Consider the following 25,363-nt stretch of genomic DNA (forward strand, 5'->3'; position numbering starts at 1 on the left):
TCGGTCTCCCTCTCTCCAGGGACCCCTCGCCTTGTGGGTCCGCCGACTCGCTCACCGGCTGCTCTAGACCTTTTCCTCTGCTTCTACCTTCTCTGTGGCCTCTTGAACTCCCATTTGCTGAACCTGCACCTTTCCCCTTCCTTTCTTGCTTGTGGGTAAAATAAGTCTGAATTTTTGGGCTAAATGCATCCAAAAGTGCCTATTTTATTGTATTCTGGAAGAGAGCCACAAGCAATTTCTCAGCACATCCGCTTTCTGAGGTAATCATAATGCAAATTTGCTGCGAGTATCATATTGGATCATACAAACTGAGGGTTTGGGGAAACATGCCACAGTCCACTTTAAAAACAGATCTTCTTATGGGCAGATGGTGAAGAAAATAAAGAAACTCAGTTTTTTTCTTCCCTATCCTTAATACTGACACTAGACCATTATCTGGTTCTGAGTGATTGAACCTGTGTCTTTCACTCCTTTATGTTAAACATTGTTGCTTGGACGATCAACACTAGTACCAAACTTTGCCACTGATTTAATCTTAAATTAATAATTAGCAAAATAATTATTAAAACAACGGGTTACAACTCTCTCATATATTGTTTTGTTACTGTCAAGGTCCATTTCTGCATAAAAATCCAACAGATTGAAATATCCCACGCTACCCTATTATGAACACCACAGCCATTTCAACTGATGAAATTTTGAACGTAGTGAATAGCAGCAGGACTGCATTGGGGATGAGATAATTACTAAACTGTGAAAATCTATAAATAAATCAGTTTTTTTGATGTATCCACAGGCTTCCAGCATGTGTCCCATGAAAACTATAACCTGACAGGATCCTTGGCATAAAGCCAAAAGTACCACTCAAATCTTGTTACATCTGTCAGGAGGCACACAGGCTAAGCCATTATAGGTGACAGCACAAACTGCTCACTGTTGAACTTCCTACAGATGCTCTGCGGTTGTTCACATTTTCTTTCTTTTATAAATTTGTTCATGGGATGTGGGCATCACTAACAAGGCCTGCATTTTTGTCCTCAACAAGTGGCAGTGAGCCACTTTCTCCAGTTTGTGTTTTACTTTATGCTAGAATGTTTTTTCATCAACGTTTTACAATACACTACAGCACAAAGTCAAGATTAATCCCATTCATCTTACATAAATGCAATGGTGAGTCAACTTTATGAAAGCAGGTCTTCAGCTTATGTAACCTGCACAACTTCCTATGCTTGGAATCTTGTTAGGACTGGTTATGTTTTCAATAGGTTAGAAGATGGAAGTCATAAATCTGTAGATACATTAAGAATGGTCTATTTGTGGACCATTGTCCCGTCAGTTTCTATGTAATGCCCAATGCAAAGATGAGATAACACAAAGAACACTTTTATCTCCTCTTTTTCTTAAGTCTTAATTGAAACTAGCACGAGTGGAGTATTATGTAGCTGATTTCATTAACACTACACCCTGTATGCTTCATCCGATGCCAGTGCTTTTGTAGTTACATTGTATATGTTGTGTTGCCCTATTATGTATTTTCTTTTATTCCCTTTTCTTCTCATGTACTTAATGATCTGTTGAGCTGCTCGCAGAAAAATACTTTTCACTGTACCTCGGTACATGTGACAATAAACAAATCCAATCCAATCCAATCCAAAGTTTAGTGAACACTTGTTAGTCAGCTGAGGAAAACCAAACGTTCAAAAGATAGCAATGCAATTTCTTTTGCTACTTTTAGGTTAACCTATTTACACCCAACAGGGACACAAATCAGGATAATTCCAAAAACTAATGTCAGTCAAAATGACAAGACAACCATAGAAAGACTACTAGTTGCAAAGATACATTTACTATATTCAGCATTTAAATAGCCTTGTTTTACATTTGAATGTATTGAGTGCATTAAGAACAACCTGCCACTGGAAATAAATTTCTTGCTCTGTGTGAACACACTTATTTGATGCACATTAAAGAATAATTTGCTGGGAAAAAGCTTTCAACATTTGAACTGTTTGAATTCTTCAAAAGTATTTTATAACAATATGCCACAATGGAGTTTGAATAATTATAATGGAGTGAGGTTCTAGGAATTACAAAACTGTAAGTCAATTTAGGGGCAATGGGCTTCCGGTGGCGGCTATGAAGGAGTAAGTCGCACATTTGGTGGCTCCTGCTCGGGTCGGACTTTTGGACCTTATACCCCGATTTTCTATCGGACTTGAACTGTAAAACTGAAGACAGAGGCAATTGTGTACTGAATTCCCACATCGGTGCATGGAGAGAAGGATGAGAAGTGCTCGTAAAGGCAGAAACAGAAAGACAGAGAAGACTTGGGCTGAAGCTGCAGCGGGAGACAGCATGGCGGAGGACCGGACCTCTGGTTTGTCAACCCAGCGGTCAACGGAGCAGCTGATGCAAGTTATTCAGGAATGCTTTGCTACGCAGAAACGGGACTGCTTGGACCCGATAAAAGAGTCGATTGAGCGGCTGGAGCTTAGATTGGACGCCCAAGATTGGGCGATCCAAAAGGTGGAGAAGGCGCCGGCTGAGCAGGAGGAACGTGAAACTGCGGTGGAGTTGGAGGTGGGCATGCTGAGAGACCAGCAGAAGAAGCTCCTGGAGAAGGTGGAGGACCTAGAGAATAGGTCCCACCGGCAGAACTTGAGAATCATTGGGCTCCCGGAGGGGTCCGAAGGAGCGGACGCTGGGGCATACATTGCAGATATGTTTGAGAAGCTGCTGGGGGATGGGGCATTCTCCCGACCCTTGGAATTGGACAGGGCTCACAGAGCACTTGTGAGGAAGCCATGAACGGGAGACCCCCCCCCCCCCCGAGGGCAATGGTGGTGAGATTCCACAGGTACTTGGATAAGGAGCGCATTCTACAGTGGGCCAAACAGACACGGAGCTGTAAGTGGGACAATAGTATCCTGCGGGTCTACCAAGACCCGAGTGTGGAGGTGGCCAGGAGAAGAGCAGGCTTCAACCAGATTAGTTCGATTCTTTTTAAGAAAAAGGTGAAGTTCGGACTGTTGTATCCAGCCTGTCTCTGGGTCATGTACGAGGAACAACACTTTTATTTCGAGTCACCTGAGGACGCGCTGGACTTCGTGAAAAGGAAAGGACTGGTGGTGGACTGAGAACTTTTGAACTTTGCTGCAACGTTCATGTTTTTTTTTCTTTTTGTTTCTCTGTTCTTTAAAAAAAAGTTTCTCCTTTTTAGTTTTGTGGAAGTTGTTTGTAATGCCTTCTGTATTGATTTGGGACCAGTGGCAGAGCTGAGTGAATTAAGGTTTTCATTTGCAATGTTGGGGGATGGAGGTGTGCTTGTTTAGATCTTGGTGTTTTTCTGTCGGGCAATTGTGTGGGGATTGTTTGATGTTGGAGTATGTTTGCATGAGCGGGGGTGGGGGGATAACAATAGGTGGCAGACTACCCGGCGCCAGGGATGGGGGCCACCAAGCTAGCTGGACGGGCTAGCTCACAGAAGCGCAGTGGGGGTGTGTGCATATGTTCGGTTTATCAAAGGGGTTGGGTTACAGAGTGTTGTTACTAGGGGGTGAGGGGGGAAAATGTTCTGCTGACGAGGGAGGGACTTGGGCCAAGGGACAGAGAGGAGGTTGGGGGCGGAGGCTGCGTGGGGGCGGGCCGGTGGAGGCACGGAGCATGGGCTGGAGGCGGGCCAAAAAAGGGGATGGCTGATCGGCGAAGGGGGGGGGGGCAATGAGCCCCCCCAACTAGGCTGATCACCTGGACTGTTCGAGGGTTAAATGGGCCGGTCAAGAGGGCACATGTGTTCGTGCATCTTAGGGGACTGAAGGCGCACGTGGTAATGTTGCTGGAGACGCACCTTAGAGAAATTGACCAGATTAGATTGAGGAAAGGCTGGGTCAGTCAGGTCTTTCACTCGGGGCTGGATTCAAAGACTAGAGGGGTCGCGATCCTGATCAATAAGCGGGTGGTGTTTGAGGCGGGTAGAATAGTTTCGGATGTGGGAGGTCAGTACATTATGGTCAGTGGGAATCTGGAGAGGGTGCAGGTGGTATTAGTAAATGTGAATGTGCCAAATTGGGATGATGTGGAGTTTATAAAGAGGATGCTGGGGAAGATACCGAACCTGGACTCGCACAGGTTGGTCATGGGAGGGGACTTCAACCCAGTTATTGACCCTGGCTTGGACCGGTCAAGCTCGAAAACGGGTAGGGTGCCAACAATGGCAAAGGAACTAAAAGGTTCATGGAGCAGATGGAGGTGGTGGTTCCATGGAGATTTGGGCAGCCAAGGGTGAAGGAGTTCTCCTTCTACTCACATGTTCATAAAGTGTACTCCCGGATTGATTTCTTCATGTTGAGCAGGGCCTTACTGGCAGGGCTGGTGGACACGGGGTACTCAGCGATCACAATCTCAGACCATGCTCCACACTTGGTTGACCTGCAGGTTAGTAAAGACAGTAACCAGCGCCCGCAATGGAGGTTAGATGTGGGACTTTTGGCTGACGAAGGGGTGTGCGAGCGGCTGAGGAAATGTATTCAGAACTATCTGCAGGTCAACGACACAGGAGAAATTTCAGCAGCGATGGTCTGGGAAGCACTGAAGACAGTGGTCAGAGGGGTGCTGATCTCGATATGGGTCCATAGGGAGAAGGTGGACAGGGCAGAGACGGACTGACTGGTAAAGGAGATACTACAGATCGATAGGAGGTATGCGGAGACTCCAGAGGCAGGGCTTTTAAGGGAACAGCGGAGACTGCAGTCGGAGTTCAGCTTGTTAACCACAGGGAGGGTGGTGGAGCAGCTGAGAAAGGCGAGGGGGGCGCCGAGAGAAGGCCAGCAGAATGGTTGCACAGCAGCTTAGAAAGAGGGAGGCAGCCAGAGAGATAGGGAAAGTAAATGACGGAGATGGGAACCTGGTTGGAGATTCAGCAGGGGTGAATAAGGCGTTTAGTAGGCTGTGTAGGTCGGAACCCCCTATGGGGCCGGAGAGGATGAGGCACTTCTTGGGGGGGGGCTGAATTTCCCAAAGGTGGACGGGGAGCTGGTAGAAGGGCTGGCGGCCCCGATCGGGTTGGAAGAGATAGTGGAGGGTCTGAAGGCAATGCAGGCGGGTAAGGCCCCGGGGCCGGACGGGTACCCAGTGGAGTTTTATAAAAAGTTCTCTGGGATATTGGGGCCGGTGTTGATGAGGATGTTCAATGAGGCAAGGGAAAGAGGGGTGCTGCCCCCGACGATGTCATAGGCCACGATTTCGCTGATTCTGAAGTGGGACAAGAACCCAGAGCTGTGTGGGTCCTACAAGCCAATATCCTTGTTGAATGTGGATGCCAAACTGCTGGCCAAAATGGTGTTCTCCAGGATTGAGGATTGTGTTCCGGACGTTATTGGGGAGGACCAGACGGGGTTTGTTAAGGGTAGGCAGTTGGTGGCCAATGTAAGAAGGTTGTTAAATATGATCATGATGCCCCCGGAAGGTAGGGAGGTGGAGGTAGTGATCGCAATGGATGCAGAAAAGGCCTTTCATCGGGTAGAATGGGATTATCTGTGGGAGGTACTTGGATGGTTCAGATTTGGGCGGGGCTTTATTCACTGGGTCAGGCGAATAGGACAACATCGGACTATTTTAGACTGCACTGGAGGACGAGATAGGGATGCTCCCTCTCCCCACTGTTGTTCACGCTAGCTATAGAGCCTTTGGCAATTGCTCTGAGAGCCTCAAGGGCAAGGGGCTGGTCCAGGGGGGTGGGGGGGAGGGGGGGGTGGAGCACAGAGTCTCGCACTATGCAGACAACCTGCTTCTGTATGTATCGGACCCATTAGAGGGGATGGAAGAAATCATGAGGATTCTAGAGGAATTTGGCCAGTTTTCGGGGTATAAGCTAAATATGGGGAAAAGTGAGATGTTTGCGGTCCTGGCGAGGGGACAGGCGAGGCGATTGGGGGAGCTGCCATTCAGATTAGTAGGGGGAAGCTTTAGGTACCTAGGCATTCAAGTGGCGCGGGAATGGGACCGGCTGCATAAATTAAATCTGGCCCAGCTTGTAGACCAAATGAAGGACGATTTTCGGACATGGGACGCGCTCCCATTGTCATTAGCTGGGAGGGTGCAGACGGTGAAGATGACGGTCCTCCTGAGATTTCTGTTCGTGTTTCAATGTCTCCCCATATTTATTCCGCGGTCTTTTTTAAACGGGTCAACAAAGTGATCTCTGGCTTTGTTTGGGCGGGCAAGACCCCGTGGGTAAGGAAAGTAATGCTTGAGCAGAGTCGGGGAGAGGGCGGGCTGGCGCTGCCAAATTTTAGTAACTATTACTGGGTGGCGAATAGAGCCATGATCAGGAAGTGGGTGGTGGGGGAGGGGGAGGCATGGGAGCATACGGAGGCGGCTTCATGCAAGGGCACCAGTTTGGGGCATTGGTAACTGCGCCACTGCCATTCCCGCCGGCACGGTACTCCACCAGCTCCGTGGTGGTGGCAGCCCTGAGAGTCTGGGGGCAATGGAGGAGACATGTGGGAGCAGAGGGAGCATCGGTCTGGTCCCCAATCTGTAATAATCACCGGTTTGTCCCGGGAAGTATGGATGGGGGGTTCCGGATATGGCGGAGAGCAGGGGTTGAGAGGATAGGGGATATGTTTATAGAGGGGAGCTTTCCGAGTACGAGGGCGCTGGAGGAGAAGTTTGGGTTGGCGAGGGGGGGGGGGTTAGTTTAGCTTAGAGTAGGGGGTTAATAAAGTTGGGACCTGTAAGGGAAGGAGACGGCTTTTGCACTATGTTTATAGTTTCATGTACATTGTTTATTGTGTTGTTGTTATAATACCAAAAAATACCTCAATAAAATGTTTATTAAATTTTTTTTTTTAGGGCAATAGCAATTGATGTAATTTAAATTTCAATCAGAACTAGATCTATTTTCAAAACAGAAAGTATACAGTCTTTACAGATTTTATACAAAGATAGATTCCATCATATTTCTCATGAATACACAGTGATAATTAGGTCAAACTTAATTTGACTTTTTAGTTTGCATGTCGTCTCCATTATGGATCAGTACAATCAAATCAGCATTCGATACTGCAGACTCATAGCGCTATTCTGAAATCAATTTTCAATTCTTGGCAGAATTTCCCACCGATCTTAAGGAATTGGACCTATGCTCATTAATCTGAAGATTCCCAGTTATGTGAGCTATGAAGCATCTCAGCAGATGGATCCCAGAATAGTTCAAAGAACTGTTGGAACAAATAACAAATTTCCTTGATTTTGTAAGCTGCCATGGAATTCTGTATCACACAAGTTCTGAAGATTTTACACTGAAATTTAAAATTGCAGCTTTTAAATCTGAAGTTAATCCAGCCATATATGGAGGACACACTCAGAAACCAGTACACTAATGCTCCAATGATCGAGAGAATGGCTTCATAGCAAACTCCAAATCCGAGCCACTCTCCATGGGGAGGACCTGATTAATGGCCAGGTAATTTCCCATTGGGAGAATGCAAAGCACACACACAGCAGTGATATTGTTACTCGAGTTGCTGAGCCCCTCCACCGAGGCTTGGTTTATTCAGGTTAAAATGGTTTTGTCAATGATGTCTTGAGGCTGAGACGATTGGGCTTCAACAACCAGAGACATCTCCCTTTGTGCTAGGCGTGACTCCGACCACTGGATAGTTTCCCTCCCGATTTCCATTGACCTCAATTATGATAGGACTCCTTGATGTCACGGGCATCACCTCATCTCTTGAGTTCTATTTTTTTGTTGCTGGTCGGAGCAAGACTGTAATGAGGTCTGGCGTCCAATGGTCTTGACAAAATCTGGAAAAATGTTTGTTCCAGCTCAGAAAATGGGATAACCAAGGCAAAGACGTTTGTAACTCTAAAGAATTTGGTATTCTTTTATGTGTCATATAGATGAATATTATACTGATCTTTTTAAAAGGGATCTAACTGGCATAGAGTCACAGGCCCTTCGCCCAGCTTGTCCATGTCGCCCAGTTTCCATCACTAAGCTAGTCCCACTTGCCCGCATTTGGCCCATATCCCTCTATACCCACCCCGCCCATGTAACTGTCTAATTGTTTTTTACACAAAAAAATTGTACTCGCCTCTACCACTGCCTCTGGCAGTCCGTTCCAGATGCTCACCACCTTCTGTGTGAAAGAATTTCCCCTCTGGTCTCTTTAGTATCTTTCCCCTCTCACCTTAAACCTATGCTCTCTAGTTCTAGACTCCTCTACCTTTGGGAAAAGATGTTGACTACATTATCTATGCTCCTCAGTATTTTACTGACCTCTATAAGATCATCCCTAAGCCTCCTACGCTCCAGGAGAAAAAGTCCCAGTCTATCCAGCCTCTCCTTATAACTCAGACCATCAGGTCCTGGTAGCATCCTCGTAAATCTCTTCTGCACTCTTTCCAGTTTACCAATATCCTTCAGATAATAGGGTGACCAGAACTGAACACAATATTTCATATGTGGTTTTACCAATGTCTTGTACAACTTCAACAAGACGTCCCAACTCCTGTATTCAATATTATGACCAATAAAACCTAGCATGATGAATGCCTTCTTCACCTGCAACTCCACCTTCAGGGAGCTATGAACCTGTAACCCTAGATCTCTTTGTTCTGTAACTCTCCCCAACACCCTACCATTAACCGAGTCGGTCCTGCCCTGATTTGATCTACCAAAATGCATCACCTCACATTTATCCAAATTAAACTCCATCTGCCATTCATCAGCCCACTGGCCCAATTGGTCAAGATCCTGTTGCAATCTTATATAACCTTCTTCACTATCCACTATGCCACCAATCTTGGTGTCATCTGCAAACTTACTAACCATGTCTCCTACATTCTCATCCAAATCATTAATATATATAACAAATAACAGTGGACCCAGCACCGATCCCTGAGGCACACCGCTGGTCACAGGCCTCCAGTTTGAAAAGCAACCCTCCACAACCACCCTTTGGCTTTGGTCGGCAAGCTACTTTTGCATCCAATTGGCTACCTCACCCTGGATTCCGTGAGATTTAACCTTTTGCAACAACCTACCATGCGGTACCTTGTCAAAGGCCTTGCTAAAGTCCATGTAGCCAATATCGACTGCACTGCCCTCATCTACCTTCTTGGTTACCCCTTCAAAAAGCTAAATCAAATTCGTGAGACATGACTTTCCCCTTACAAAGCCATGCTGACTTTCCCTAATTAGCCCTTGTCTGTCTAAATGCCTGTAGATCCTGTCCCTCAGAATACCTTCCAACAATTTACCCAGTACAGAGGTAAGGCTAACCGGTCTGTAGTTCCCAAGCTTATCCTTATAGCCCTTCTTAAACAAGGGCACAACATTTAATACCCTCCGATTTTCAGGCACCTCTCCTGTGGCTGTCAATGATTCAAATATCTCAGCTGGGGGGCCGGCTATTTCCTCCCTAGCTTCCCACAACATCCTGGGATACATTTCATCAGGTCCCGGGGATTTACCTATCTTGATGCGCTTTAATATCTCCAGCACCTCCTTCTCTGTAATATGTACACTCCTCAAGACATCACTTTTTATTTCCCCAATTTCCCTAACATTTGTGCCTTTCTCAACAGTAAATACTGATGAGAAATATTAATTTAGGACCTCTCCCATCCCTTGTGGATCTGCACATAGATGACCTTGTTTATCCTTAAGAGGCCCTACTCCCTTCCTAGTCACCCTTTTACCCTTTATGTATCTGTAAATGCTCTTTGGATTTTCCTTTGCCTTATCTGCCAAGACAATTTCATGTACCCTTTTTGCCTCTTGATTTCTCTCTTAACTCTACTCCGACAAGCCCTATACTCTTCAAGGGATCCACTTGATCCCAGCTGCTATGCATGTCATATGCCTCCTTCTTCCTTTTGACCATGGCCTCAATATCCCGGGTCATCCAGGGTTCCCTCCTTCTACTAGCCTTACCCTTCACTCTAAGAGGAATATGCTCACCCTGAACCCTAGTTAACAACTTTTTCAAAGACTCCCACTTACCAGCTGTCCCCTTGCCCGTAAACAGGCTCCTCCAATCAACTTTTGAAAGTTCCCGCCTAATACCATCGAAATTGGCCTTGCCCCAATTTAGAATTTTTACTTTTGGGCCAGAACTACTATTCTCCATAGTTATCTTAAAACTAATGGAACTATGGTCACTGGTCCCAAAGTGATCCCTCACCAACACTTTCCTCATCTGTCCTTCCTTATTCCCCAAGAGGAGGTCAAGCTTTGCCCCCTCTCTAGTTGGGCCATCCACATATTGAATGAGGAATTCTTCCTGAATACACTTGACAAATTTCTCTCCATCCAAACCCCGAGTGCTATGGTTGTCCCAGTTAATGTTGGGAAAGTTAAAATCCCTTACTATTACCACCCTATGTTTCCGGCAGCTGTTTGTAATCTCCTTACATATTTGCGTCTTGATTTCCCGCTGATTATTTGGGGGCCTATAGTACAGTCCTATCAAAGTGGTTAGGAGCGTAGGAGGCTTAAGGGTGATCTTATAGATGTCTATAAAATAATGAGGAGCATAGATAAGGTAGATCATCAATATATTTTCCCAAAGTTAGAGGAGTCTAGATCTAGAGGGCATAGGTTTAAGATGAGAGGGGAGAGATACAAAAGAGACCAGAGGGGAAATTTCTTCACACAGAGGGTAGTGAGCATCTGGAATGGGCTGCCAGAGGCAGTGGTAGAGGCGGGTACAATTTTGACTTTTAAAAAGCAGTTAGACAGATACATGGGCAGGGTGGGTATAGAGGGATATGGGCCAAACGCGGGCAAGTGGAACTAGCTTAGTGATAGAGACTGGGCAGCATGGACAAGCTGGCCAAAGGGCCTGTTTCCATGCCGTAAACATCTATGACTCTAATCATCTCACACTTGTCAAACACACTTCCTGCTGGTTTTCTCAGTCCACAACCTAATTTATATTTAATAGAGCTGATCATAGAATCGCTACAGTATAGAAGGGCTGTTGAGTCTACACCGAACGTCTGAAAGAGCATCCAAACGAGGCCCACTCCCCAACCCTATTTCTGTAACCATAACTCCACCTAACCTTTGAACACTTTGGGCAATTTAGCATGGTCAATCCATCTAACCTGCATATCTTTGGACTGTGGAGGGAAAGCCACGCAGGTACGGGGAGAATGCAGAAACTTCACACAGATAGTCACCCAAGGTGGGAATTGAACCCGGGTCCCTGGTGCTGAGAGGCAGCAGTGCTAACCACTGTGCCGCCCAAAATATTGGGTCATTCCAACATATAAGGTAAGCACATAAGGGAGGAAGAATTAGACGGGGATGTTAATAGAATGAGGTGCCCCATGTGGACCATTAGCACCAGCATATAGGCCTGCTGGGTTGAATGGCTTTCTTCAATGTTGCAACATGGCACCTCCCGTAAATCTCCTTCTCCACTGAGGACCATTTGCAACAAAGGAAACAGAGAACAAAGGAACTGACTGTTTTATTTCAATATCCACATTTCTTCTCTCCAAAAGTCTGAGCAACTTTCTTCCGGAGTTTGAAAAAAAGATTACATTTTTAACATACCTCACAAGGAAGAGCTGAGGAAAACACCCTGAAGTTTGTTTTTCTATCACTTCTTGTACTCCTAGAATTATCTTCAGCAGATTGCCCCGCTGAGGTCTGTCAATCTTCGTTAATATAAGCTGTGGTGAACATAATAAAGGGAGGCAATTACGGATTACTCTGAGGATGTAATTTTACCAGCTCTATCATTATTATTTCACATGATGTGCAAAATGATTTTTGAAGTGCCCATCAGTTTGCCAATTTGTCTATTTTAATGGCTTCCTGCAAAATAAGCCTGCAATTTAATAGCACAAGTAAAAACAAATCTGCATTTTTATGTTGCTTGCTGTCAAAACCAGAAAGCATATTGACAGCTGGTGTTACATGTTCAGACTTCATCAACAAATATTGTCATAGAGACATGTTGGGCTGTTCAATTTCCTATCTTCAAATGCAATGGAGCTCTTAATTGAACTGCAGAGCAATAAGAAGTTGTACTTAAATTTTATTCATTTTTAATTTGCTTTCTTTACAATTCATTCACTCGGATTTGTTTCTACGCGTTTTAGAATTATATGTTAACAATGCGGACAATGATTCAAAATTAAATTGAGCTTAAAAGTTGAGAAACTATTTGGTTTCAGCAGATTATGCATATCAACAGTTATCTTCAAAAACCAGAAACTCAAAATTAACAACGAATCGGAGTAAGGATTACAGTTATTATTAAAATTTAGCCCTATCCATTGATGTGATGGCACAGCATAAGCATTTTCTAGCAGCATCAGAACATCTAAAAGGGCCTAACTAGAATCACAGGATGGTTACAGCGCGTAGGAGGCTGCTTGGCCCATCAGGCCCATGCTTGCCCTCTGCAAGAGCAATTTAGCTAATCCCACTTCCCAGTCCTTTCCCCATAGCCTGCATTTTTTTTCTCTTCAGTTGCTTATCCAATTCCCTTTCTACAGTCATAATTGAATTTGTCTCCACCACACTCTCAGGCATTGCACTCCAGATCCATTTGTTGCATCAAACTGTTTTTCCTCATGTTGCCTTTGGCTCATTTGCCATTCACCTTAAATCTGTGTCTTGTGGTTCTTGACTATGCCACCAATGGAAACAATTAATTTTGATCTACTTCTCTGGGCCACTCATCGTTTTGAACACAAAATTTTAGGTCTTCTCTCAACCTTCTCGGCTCTAGGCCCCAACTTCACCAATCTATCCACATGACTGAAGACCCTCATATTTGCGCTATTCTTGAAATCTTTTCTGCAACGTAAAGCGTTCACGTACTTCCTAAAGTCCAGTGCCTGGATTTGGACACAATACTGAAGTTGAGGCAAAACAAGGGTTTTTGGACTTTGTCTCTATTTATAAAGCCTGGATCCCATATGTCCTTTTAACCACTTTCGCAACCTGCTCTACCTCCTTCACTGATTTGTGAATATTCCCTCAGGACTCGCTGTTCTTGTAACCCTTTCAGAATTGTACCTTTATATTGTCTTTGTTCTTCCTATCAAAAATTATTTCAGACTTCTCTGCACTAAATTCCATCTGTCACATGTGTGCCCAGTCCACCCACCCTGTCCATGTCCTCTTGAAGTCCATCACTATCCTCCTTAAGGTTCAGAATATTTCTAAACTTTGTGTGATCTGTAAATTTTGAAATTGATTCCAGTGCACCTAAGCTCAAGTTATCATATGTGTATCACGAAAAGCAGTGGTCCTAGTACCTACACCTGGGGAACCCCAATACCTCCTTCTAGCCCCCAGAAAACCATTAACCACTACTTTCTGTTTCCTATCACTCAGCCAACATCGTATCCATGTTGCCACTGTCCCTTTTATTCCACGGGCTTCTACTGTGCTGGCAACTCTCCCACGCTCCACTTCATCAAACACCTTCTCGAAGTTCACATCAGCCCCTCTCCATTACCTCATCAAAAAACTCGGTCTAGTCAGTTATAAAAAACATTTTTAAAATATATGTTTTGCTCCTGATCACAGGAGTATTTTTGTAACTTTAAAATGCTTTTTGGATTACTGAAAACTTTATTACAATAAACTGTATGATAACAAAACATTTATTGCAATAAATAAAAATATAGAATTTGATAGTCCTGCTTTTTACACCTGGAAGGCACTGGTTTCCAAATTGTATAAAAGGGAATGGAGACTCAATATATCATGTTCTGGGCAACACGATAGCACAGTGGTTAGCACAGCTGTTTCACAGCTCCAGGGTCCCAGGTTCGATTCCTGGCTTGAGTCACTATCTGGTGCGGAATCTGCACGTTCTCCCCATGTCTGTGTGGGTTTCCACCGGGTGCTCCGGTTTCCTCCCACAGTCCAAAGATGTGCAAATTAGGTTGATTGGCCATGCTAAATTGTCCTTGGGTTAGGTGTGGTTGCTGGGTTATGGGATATGATGGAGGTGTGGGCTTAAGTAGGGTGCTCTTTCCAAGAGCCGGTGCAGATTCGATGGGCCGAATGGCCTTCTTCTGCACCGTAAATTCTATGATGTGCTGTAGGGCATGGATTTCCAAGGCTGTCACAACAGACATGGTCAAGCCTCCCCCTAAAATGGGCTCAAACCCATCACTGTGATTTAAGTAAGTGGGGCAGAGGAGTTGTCTCTTGATTCTGTTTCCTAAATTATGACTAGTATGGCCATGGCACATCAAGATACAGAGGCATCCCAAAAAAGCTGGCATCGGGCTTGCGCCTGGAATTCCCCTCATGTGAGAATGTTCATGACATACCCTTGAATCATGTTAATGACACGAGACAAACAGGTCAGGTGTACTGATCACGTTCACTCCTGGGGCATCATGACTGGTTGTATGAATATAGAGAATGTGTAGATTTGATGTGACTAACACAGCCTTGCAGATACATAGAGTTAAACTTTACAGTAAAGGGAGACAAAAGCTGACGGCATAGTGAATGTCCAATACACTTCCTTCCCCCAAGGAAGGGATAGAGATACTGGAAAGAACAACAGTCTAGATTGGATTTGAGTTCCAACGGTGACAGGACAGTCTGCTAACTTGTTATATCTAATTGAGTAACATTTACCGATGTTACTCAATTGCCAGGCAGGTGATTAATTGCCATGAGAGGTGATTAAGAATGGGGGTTCAAGAATAGAAGAAAGGATCAAGTTGCCGAGGGAAAGCCTGCAGCACTTGTATTCAGCTAGTAGCCGTTTCAAACTGGTCTGTTCTTGTATTAAGGAAATGCTATGTTTAATAATAATCTTTATTGTCACAAGTGGGCTTACATTAACACTGCAATGAAGTTACTGTGAAAAGTTCCTAGTCGCCACATTCCAGCGCCTGTTCGGGTACACAGAGGGAGAATTCAAAATGTCCAAACGCAGACTCCGCACAGACAGAGACCCAAGCCGGGAATTGAACCTAGGACCCTGGCGCAGTGTAGCCATAGTGGTAACCACCAAGCTACCATCCTGCCCATGTGGATGAAATCCAAAGAGAAGAGGAGTCAGAAAAACAATCAGTACAATTAGACAACGGGAATGTATTACTTACAACATATGGAATGCCAAACTCCTCACACATCTCAATTGCTATTTGATCTGCTTCTTGGATTCCTATTGAAGCATCCAATAGCAAAAAAGTTCTTTTTAAGCTATGGAAGAAACAAAGAATCTATTCAATTTTTCACACGTGAATAACTTTTTTCAGGTGCTGGATAAGGAACAATCTTTTCCACTTTTGTTACAAGGTGTCAGAAGCAAACATTTCCACATTGGAGTTAGAAGAGTAAAACTAACAGGACAAAAAATAAGAAAGACCATTCAGTCCATCCAGCCAGAGAATTGACCATCTCTGCACTGCCCCAACAAATTGTTTCTTAAATGATTCCGGGCTTTTGCTTCCAACACCTAGATGTTTATTGCATGATATGAGTGTTGATCACCCCTTGGGGGAAAAAAGTTCAATACTTCCTATCCTCAAACCAGTTTCTTATCGATTGGATATCAGCCTTTGCCCAGTGGGAGCATTCTCTCTTCAGATTCTATTCCATTTTCGCAGCTTCTCTTCCTCAGTCACATCTGTTCTCCGTCACTGTGACTGGCCAGCCCTCTACCATATGTATGGTCCATTTCCAAAATATCACCCCTTACCCTCCTTCCCAAAACCACAATAGGATTTCCCTTGTCCTCACCATCCACACCACCAGCCTCTACACTCAATGGATCAACCTCTATTAGTGTAACCTGCACTGTGATGCTATCACCAAACACACCTTCCCTTCCCCTTTCACCCTTGTGTCGGGGGCTGTTCCCTCTGCAGCATTCTGGTCCACTCTTCAATCATCCCTAACATTTCCTCCCCGTCCATGGCATAGTCCGATGCAAGGGTAGGAGATGCAATGCCAGCTCATCACCTCTTCTCTTCCCATCATCCTTGGTCCCAAACATTCCTTCCAGGTGAAACAGTAATTTACTCCTTTCAAATGGGTATAGCGCACTCACTGCTCACAATATATTATCCTTTACAGTAGTGAGGTCAAATGCAGACTGAGTGATTGCTTTGTGGAACACGTTCATGCAGTCAGTAAGTGTAATCTTGAGCTTCCGGTTGCATGTCATTTTAATTGTCTGTCCCCCTCCTGCACTGTTCTAATCAAGTTCAGCATAAGCTTGAGGAACAGCACCTCATTCTGCAGCCTGATACTTTACAGCCTTCTGAACTCAACACCAAGTTCAAAAATGTTAGATCATAACCACTGTTCCCATTTGTTCAGACATGCGTTGTTAGTAAGATTCTGAAATTCACATTTACATCCCTTCTGAACCCACTTTGTTTCTTACTTGTCCCATCACCATCCTTTTTTGCCTCCACCATCATCTAGTTTACTATTTAATCTCTCCTGCCTTTTACCCTATCATAGACCTTCCCTTTTGATCTTTCCTCCATTCTGACCCCAGTCCCGCCCAACCTTTCTCTTGGCTCTCCAAATGGTTAGATATTTAGTCTCGCTCTGATTCTTTTAAAAACGGTTTGGAATTTTCTGATTTTTTTGGGTGAAATGTTGTCTTGGGCAGGAAAAGCGGAGGGCAGTCAGCACTTATCTGCCAAATATTCAAGCACTTTGCCAAAAAAAAATAGAAGGGGCAGTTCCCAGTCGAGCCCGCCCTGCCAGCAAGGGCACCCCGGTTTTAAAACTCCCCCCGCCCCCGGTTAATCCCCCCTCACACCACCACCAAGGAGTCCCCCGCAGTGGACATGGAACCTCAGCCTATGCAACTCTTTCCCCCCCTACGCTGTTTTTCTCTCTCTCCACAAATTCTGACTGACCTGCGGAGTGTTTCCTGCACTTTCCATTTTATTTCAAGAAATAAAGGATTTGTTACATCTGAAAAAATGAACACATCTGATTAAGATACACATGACTCCTGAGAGACCCATTAATCTGCCCATTACCTGGAACACAGCTTACAATTTATAATGACTGAAATATTGAACAAATTAGTACAATTTACACCATTTAGCACTTACTTCTGTCTTGCCTGGAGATAGCTCTCTACCATTTCCACAAAATCAGAAGGTGCTCTGTATCCATAACCAGGCATGTCAACAACAGCAAATGCTTTACCTACTTTGAAGAAATTCATCTTCTTTGTGTGTCCCTAAAATAAGGTAACAGAGAGACGTTAGCTCATGAATCAATGGAAGCCCCATTACTGCAGTGATGCATTATTTGGAGCTCACTGTTTTTCTTACAGTTTACAAACAGAGTCAAGACTCAGCTATCTGGAAACATTTTTAAAAACATTATTGTTCTGCTTCAAACATGGCATGGTAGCACAGTGGGGCGGCACGGTAGCACACTTGCTTCACAGCTCCAGGGTCCCAGGTTTGATTCCCGGCTTGGGTCACTGTGCGGAGTCTGCACGTTCTCCCCGTGTCTGCATGGGTTTCCTCCGGGTGCTCCAGTTTCCTCCCACAGTCCAAAGATGTGCAGATTAGGTGGATTGACCATGCTAAATTAGTGTCCAAAAATGATGGGTGGGGTCACGGGGATAGGGTGGGGTGCTCTTTCCAAGGGCAACTGCAGACTCGATGGGCCAAATGGCCTCCTTCTGCACTGTACATTCTATGAAACATAAGTGTTGTTCTGATTAGCAAAAACAAAAATCACTTCTGGTTCCTTCAAACAATAGGAAAAGCTATGATACAATGTTGCACCAAATTATCAGTTAACTTTCAAATAAATTGGAAGTTTGGATAATTGATCACAAAACATCTGGAGGCATTGTCACAGGAAGAAAACAGAAGCCCATCAGCAGTTGGAAAGAAAATGTTATTGTGCCAGAATTTAGTGAAGTGCGGCATCCCGCAGCATGCCCTGTCATTTGGATATTTATCACCACCGTTCCGGTCAAAGCTTTTGCACTTTAAAAAATTTTGCAGTACAAATTGACAACAATGCACTGAGGTCAACAGGGCTGAGCGATGGGACTAACAGTCCATTTCCTGAACCAATTAAATTTAAGAGTGGAGGAAGAGAGGAATTACAGGAAAAACAAGGGGCGTGATTCTCCACTCCCGCGCCGGTTGGGAGAATCGCCTGGGCCGCCAAAATTTCCCGGGACACCGGTCCGACGCCCTCCCGCGATTCTCCCAAGCGGCGGGAACGGTCAAGTTTTGCGGACCGCAGGCCGGATAATCGCCGGAGACACCCAAGATGGCGATTCTCCGGCATCCCCGCTATTCTCAGGCCCGGATGGGCCGAGCAGCCAGGCCAAATCGGCGGGTTCCCCCCGGCGCCGTCCACACCTGGTCGCTGCCGTCGTGAGTGGTGCGTGAACGCTGGTGGGGGCGAGGGGGGATCCTGCACCGGGGGGTACCTCAAATGTGGGGTGGCCCACGATTGGTGCCCACCTATCGTCGGGCCGTCCTCTCTGAAGGAGGACCTCCTTCCTTCCACGTTCCCGCAAGATCCGTCAGACATCTTCTTGCGGGGCGGACGTAGAGAGGACGGCAACCACACATGCGCGGGTTGGCGCCGGCCAACCCGCGCATGCGCGGATGACGCCCGTTATGCGGCGCCGGCCGCGTCATCTATGCGGCGCCGCCTTTACGCGGGCGACAAGGCCTGGCGCGTGTAGATGACGCGGCCCCGATCCTGGCCCATTGTCAGGGCCTGAATCGGTTGGGACCGGGGCCGCTTCGCGCCGTCGTGAACCTCGATTGCCCAAGGTGAGTCAAATTATTTATTTTTGAAAATATTTTTATTTGTTTTTTAACATGTTATACATAAAACAAAACTCCCAATTAAATGAATAACAAAAGAACACCTCCCCCAACCCAACCTATCAACTCCCATATAACTCAGAGAATAACCCCACCCCTCCCAACGCACATCCCCCCCACCCACCCCCAGCAGTTGACGGCAACCAACCCTTTAAAGTGAAGAATAAGTAGACACTATCTCTTATGGAACTCCTCAATCTTCTCCCTCAAGATGAACTTCACCTTCTCAAGATACAAGAATTCCATTAGGTTCCCCCAGCCACACTGAGGCACAGGGTGGAGAAGCTGACCTCCACCCCAACAGGGCCCGCCTGCAAGCAACCAGCGAGGAGAAGTTTAAGACATGCACTCCCTCCTGCAGCTCTGACACCCCAAATATGAACCCCAGGAGACTGGGCTCCAAGTCCAAGATCGCCAACATGGTGCTGAAAGAACCTCCAAACTTTCTCCAACTTCGGGTAGGACCAGAACATATTCACATGGTTAGCCGGGCCTCTCGCACACCACTCGCAAATAACCTCCACCCCCTCGAACAACAGGCCTAGTCAGGTGTGCTCTGTGCACCACCTTTAATTGTAATAAGTCGAGACATTCACCCTCTGCAACACCTCACATCGCAACCCCTCCTCCAACGCCACCCCCAGCTACTCCTCCTATTCGGGTCTGAACCCCCTCCAACGATGCCATATCCTCTTCCAGAATCCTCCGTTAAATCGCCGAGGTGACCCCCTCCTCCAACCCCATCACTGACAACATCCCCTTCAATAACAAGGAGGGCGGTGACACCTGAAACATTAGCACCACCTTCCTTGCAAAATCCCGCACCAGCATATACCTAAAGGCCTCTGCCCCCATGGAATCCCAAACTTCTCGGTCAACTCCTCCAAGCTCGCAAACCACCCTTCCAAGAAGATGGCCTTCATTTCCACCTCCCCCTCCCCCCAACCCCACCTCAACCACCACTCCTCCCAGCCCCGAACTCTAGCATTCAGGCTCGCCAGCTCTAACTTATGATACTCCCGGATCAGCGTCAGCCTCGACCCCACCGCTAACCTAAATGTTGCTGAAATTACCTCCATTTCTTCAGCTTGGCCACCACCACCGGACTACCTGAGTATTTCCCTGGGGGAAACAGAAGAAGCACCATTGCCAGCGCCCGCAATGCCGTCAATCTACAATAGCCTGCCTCCATCCTCACCCACATTGCCTTCGGTCTCTTACCCGTGCGGAATGTCTCTTACCCAGCTCCGCACCTTCTTGGCGTTCACTGCCTAAAAATAATACAGCAGGTTTGGCAGAGCCAAATGCCCTGGCTCTAGCCCCCTCTGAAGCTCTATCTTCCAAATCCTCGCTGCTTTACCTGCCCAAACAAATGACAAAATCAACCATTCCATCCTCATAAAAAAGCGCTTTCGGCAAGAAGACCAGTAAACACTGGAATAAAAACAAAAACCGCAGCGAAACATTCATCTTTATCGCCTGCACCCAGACTGCCAATGAAAGGGAATGGTTATCCCACTTCAACAAATCCGCCTTCATCCTGTCTACCAGGCTTGTAAAATTCAATTTACGGAGACAGGCCCAATCGAGTCAAATTATAACAGAAAGAGAAGTGAGTAGAAATATTTGCTCAATAGAAAGATAAAAAAGACAAAAAGGATATTTTTTTAAAAAGTGATCTTTAACATTTTTTTAAAAATCTCTTCAAAAATTACACGAGATCTTGTGGGGCAGTAGGTGGCGTCCCTGCCTCTGAGCCAGAAGCTCCGTGTTCACCCCAGAACTTGATGGTCAAAGAAGGTGCATTCATAATGTGGCCAGACAGGTTGAGTGTGAACTTGTAGATCTTTCCGCTAATGGAAGTGGTAAGAGTGGGAGAGATTCCGGAGCAGCCATGTGATGGAAAGAAATTCGAGCTTCTACCATCACTATCCAGTCTACAACATGCATGTAAAAGTGTACGTTGCCACTGCAACTCAGACTGCTTTGAGCATTGGTTGGTTTTGTTGGTTAGATTGCTGGGGTGGACCAGATTGATTTTAACAGCACAGGGTTCAATCCCCGTCCTTGCTGGACCCCGTTCCCTTGACCTATCAATGGAGGAGATTGCAGCACTGTGGGTCAGATCTGCCCTTTGGCAAAGACCTCCAGAAGAAGAAATAATTAACTACCCGTAAATTGAACATTCAGTTTCAATTGTTATCTTCCTGGGCCAAAGCCAAGTGGTATTGTAGGAACATAAACTGCATCATTAAAAGGGTTATCACACTGCTAAGTGGCAGCCCCAACTTTCCGTGAGGAGTTCAATTTGCTTTTATAAAACTGATGATGTTCCTATTTTTCTGAGACTAATGGCAAAGGGCTGAAAATCATCCAACAATTTGTGGCGATATTCAATTCTCCCAAGCCAAAGATCATTAGATTTTGTATGCACTATTAATGGCTTCTGCCACAAACGTGGCCTTATTTTACCAGAACATTATGTGCACTAAAATTAGAAATAACTTGAACAAATAAAATGTCTTAGTAAATAAAATGCCTTGGAGCAGATAAACAACCTCCATTAATACTATAAATCAGTACATTCTTAATAGCATCCTTTCTGGAGGGAGTTTCCCATCACCTTTATCTCTAAGAATATTAATTTGTTTGCCAGCTTCATAGGACAGAAATGTGGAAACTTTGCTCTTGAACACAAAATTCTTATAATCCTCTATGCTCTGGGTATATTCTGATAGCAAATACATTTAAAACTATCCGTTTGTCACCTATTGGTACAACATTTTCTGCACTCGTGCTATGTAAGCACACAAATACTACAATTCTCTAGGGATATGAAATGAAAATCGCTTATTGTCACAAGTAGGCTTCAAATGAAGTTACTGTGAAAAGCCCCGAGTCGCCACATTCCGGCACCTGTTCAGGGAGGCTGGTACGGGAATTGAACCATGCTGCTGGCCTGCCGTGGTCTGGTTTAAAAGCCAGCTATTTAGCCCTGTGCTAAACCAGGGGTTCAAATCACACCACAGCAGCTGGTGAAATTGAAACTTAATTTGTAAAATCTGGAATTAAACGCTAGTAATGGTGAGCATGGAACTATGAATTGTCATAAAAATTAATCTGGTTCACTGATGGCCTTTAGGAAAAGAATCTGCCATCCTCACATGGTCTGGTTTACATGTGACTCCTGGCCCATAGAAATGTGGCTGACTCTTAACAGCCCTCTAAAATGGCCCGGCAAACCAGAGTTCAAGGGCAATTAGGGATGGGCAATAAATGCTGGCCTTGCCAGTGCCAGAGACGCCCACATCCCATGAAAAAAATAAACACAAGCCTACCTGCTTTTGTCAATAATATCTGACCTGGTCCCCTAGTCTGCATGGTAACCAAGCCACACAGGCTTTTTGTTGGGCAGAACTCATAGCAGTTCACATGATTCTTTTTTATTACTCCATGTTACCTTGAATTAAATATACAATCAAAACATAATCATAAAACTCACATTCATTTATTGGAGAAAGGGGTTGACAAAGCATTTTTGGAAGAGAGGTCGTGAGAGCAGTATTAAAAAGAATATTGCCTGGGAGCCATCAATAAAGTCATAGTCCTTGGCATTATGTTAACAGGTGGGGTGAGGCTTTCAGAAGACTTGAAGTTGGGCAGCAGGGGTAGTGAAGATGGGAGAAACGGCAGCAGAGGTAGTGAAGATGGGATAAACAGTACGAAGTCAAGTTTAATTTTTTAATATGAATTTAGAGTGCCCAATTCATTTTTTCCACTTAAGGGGCAATTTAACGAGGTCAATCCATCTACCCTGCACATCTTTGGGTTGTGGGGGTGAAACCCACACAAACATGTGGAGAATGTGCAAACTCCACATGAAGCGTGACCCAGAGCCGGATCTAACCTGGGACCTTGGCACGGTGAGGCGGCAGTGCTAACTTCAGGCAGCACCTCTGTGCTACCTGAAGGGAAGAAGTCAAGTTTAACAAGAGTGGTATGGGATTGAAGGAGGAGGTGGTGTCTGAAGCACCTTTGATTTTGGAGTCAGGATATTCATGAGCTCTTCACAGATAATGTCAATAAATAATGACATGTATACAGTGACTATCTGAGGTAAATAAGTGTGTAATGCCCAAAATCTAAAACAGATACTCACAGGATTTTTTGAAACTCTAACTTCAATACCAGGAACCAATGAAAACAAGGATTTTATCAATGAGGACTTTCCCACGTTGCTTCTGCCTATAAAACATACCTGGAAGGAAAAATATTGTCCATGTCAAAAATGTCACATTTCTGCAAATTTTGATAGGATACAAGGCAGCAGCGCAGAGGTTTTAGAACTCATTGTTTCAATCTGCCTACTCAGATATCAATATATCCACCACATGATTACTTTCTTGGTTTTAGTTAAAATTAATTTCATCCCCAATCAACACATGAAGCTATTCCGAAAGTTGATGTTGTTGGTACTAATTCCAACACCAACAGAAATAAGACAAGGATTTGGTGAACCAGCACACCCAGTGAGAGACACAATGAGAAGCAAAATGCTTCTGCTTTCTCCTAGGGTAAATTCCACATCTCTGCTGATGTCTGGACTTGATTATAGCCTCCATCTTTATCTTTTGCTTGCTACTGAGACTGTATTCTTTGCTGGTTGCCGCTATTCCAACACCTGGCCTTCTGTTCCTCCACTAGCAGTTTTCACCCTAAACTGAGCTCGATCTGATTCATTAGTGTTGATTCTGATCATTTATTGGATTTGGCTTCCGAATGATCTCTTTTTCCTGTGCCTACCACGCTGTTGCGCAAAACGTCATCCGTGCCTTTGGTAACCCCATGCTGAAAAACTCAAAAGCTTCCCTTGCTGCAACTCTTGTCGAACTTTGCTACCTGTATCCTATCCTCCTATGCTAAGTTTCCATCACCAGTCACTCTCCATTGGTTTTCGGTCACCCAGAATATTGATTCCAAATCCGTGTCACCTTTAGAAGTTTCGCCCGAGCATTATTTGATCTGTTCATCTCAATCTTCCTCCAACCTTGTTGAAGCTCACACCGTGCAGTTGAGTCTGGCATGTCCACCTTCCCTCTCAGCTACCAGCTGGTTACAGAACCTCCAGCAATCACAGCGCTGCACTCCGGAATTATTCTTCAGTCTGCTTTGCATCACATCCTGACATTCTTCCAATCCCAGACCAGACCCCAATATTTGCTCGGATACCGGTCAGGAACCCCAAGCACTTTTTAAAATTTGTAAATTTGTAAAACTGTGAGGAAAGGATACACAGCACATATAGGGATATGGCATATTAAAACAAATTTAACAACACAACATTAAATTACCTGAAACGACACAGAAATATAGCTTACAATTACCATTAAACAAAGTTAACAATAAAAGTCCTAACTTCTGCCTTCTTTATCTCCAATCAAGAAAAAACCATCACAGATCAAAGCCTACTTTAAAATAAAGTTGGCAAACACAGGATTACTTTCCAGCCGCAGGATAACCAATTCCTTTCGATGACTGCTTGAAGAGAGCAAGCGAGCGAGAGATTATAGAGTGATCCTGCAGGTTAATGCTGAATCTCAGACAGCCTTCTGCAGAAAGGGTTGTTCAGCTCACAAATTTCCAGAGAACTAACTAAACTGCCTGCTAGAAACCTGGTGCACACCTGGCTCCTCCTATTACTACATTATCCTTATCCCACTCAAATCCCATGACCTAATTACTTAAGTTTAAACACAATGGGTTGGATTCTCCGCTCCAGCTGCTAGGTGCCGGCTTAAAGGGAGCACTCACGGCCATTTTACGATGCCAAAATTTGTGCCGAACCCTCACCGATTCCGGGACTGGTGAGGGGCTAGCAGCCGTGCCACGTAAAGCTGGGTCCATGGCCGTGCATGTGCATGGCAGCGGCTGCATCGAACAACTTGGTGCCGGCCACGCGCGGAACCGTCTTGCCAAAAACTGCCTCCTATAACTCCCCGCGCCACCCCCCACCAGCCTCTGCCGAAGCCCCCATGCCAGCGGAACGGGGCACCCCCACCCCACCCGCCCGACTGTGGCTGCGCTGAATACTGTCCACAGCCACCACGCCAGATTTACAAAAAATGAGAGGACACGTGTCCAATGCTGTCGGAAAGTTGGTCCCCTCGGGGGCGGAGCATCGGGGGAGGGCCTCAGGTGACGTGCTGAGGTTGTCCCAAAGTCAGAGTACGCCATTTTTGAGGGAGAGAGCATCAGAAAAAGGGCGACGCCCCCAATTTCGGTGTAAAAATGGATTCTCCAGCCGATCGACAAATGCGATTTCAGCGTTGGCAATCGGAGAATCCCGCCCAATGGGATTAATTTTCTACTCCCCAGAAATCATAACAAAAAACCATTAGGCCTTTCCTTGTAAACATAAGCATTGTTTGAAATAACCAATGATCTCACCTTTATGAAATCTTAATTGCACCTTCTGCAGCCAGTGTCTGTCTTTCTTTTAAACCAGGATTTTAAAAGAATATTA

The 25,363-nt window shown here is 45.3% G+C and overlaps 1 protein-coding gene across 5 annotated transcripts in view; it reads right to left on the reverse strand.

Moving 5' to 3' along the window:
• Nucleotides 1–1,639: 1,639 nt before the first annotated feature.
• The window catches only part of gtpbp8 (GTP binding protein 8), a 72,259-nt gene continuing 48,535 nt past the window's right edge, over nt 1,640–25,363 (reverse strand). For 3 of the 5 annotated variants that reach the window (XM_072514063.1, XM_072514061.1, XM_072514062.1), the window contains exons 3-7: nt 23,000–23,098; nt 17,083–17,213; nt 15,106–15,205; nt 11,570–11,688; nt 1,640–7,220 (exon numbers count right to left, since the gene is read on the reverse strand). In XM_072514063.1, the coding sequence (XP_072370164.1) occupies nt 7,097–7,220; nt 11,570–11,688; nt 15,106–15,205; nt 17,083–17,213; nt 23,000–23,098 (573 nt within the window). In that variant the 3' untranslated portion in view covers nt 1,640–7,096. Of the gene's footprint in view, nt 7,807–11,569; nt 11,689–15,105; nt 15,206–17,082; nt 17,214–22,999; nt 23,099–25,363 lie in introns of all 5 variants that reach the window. The other 2 variants (XM_072514065.1, XM_072514064.1) reach the window with 2 other exon arrangements.

The sequence above is a fragment of the Scyliorhinus torazame genome, chromosome 8 (assembly GCF_047496885.1).
Source record: "Scyliorhinus torazame isolate Kashiwa2021f chromosome 8, sScyTor2.1, whole genome shotgun sequence".
NCBI classification, from domain to species: Eukaryota; Metazoa; Chordata; class Chondrichthyes; order Carcharhiniformes; family Scyliorhinidae; genus Scyliorhinus; species Scyliorhinus torazame.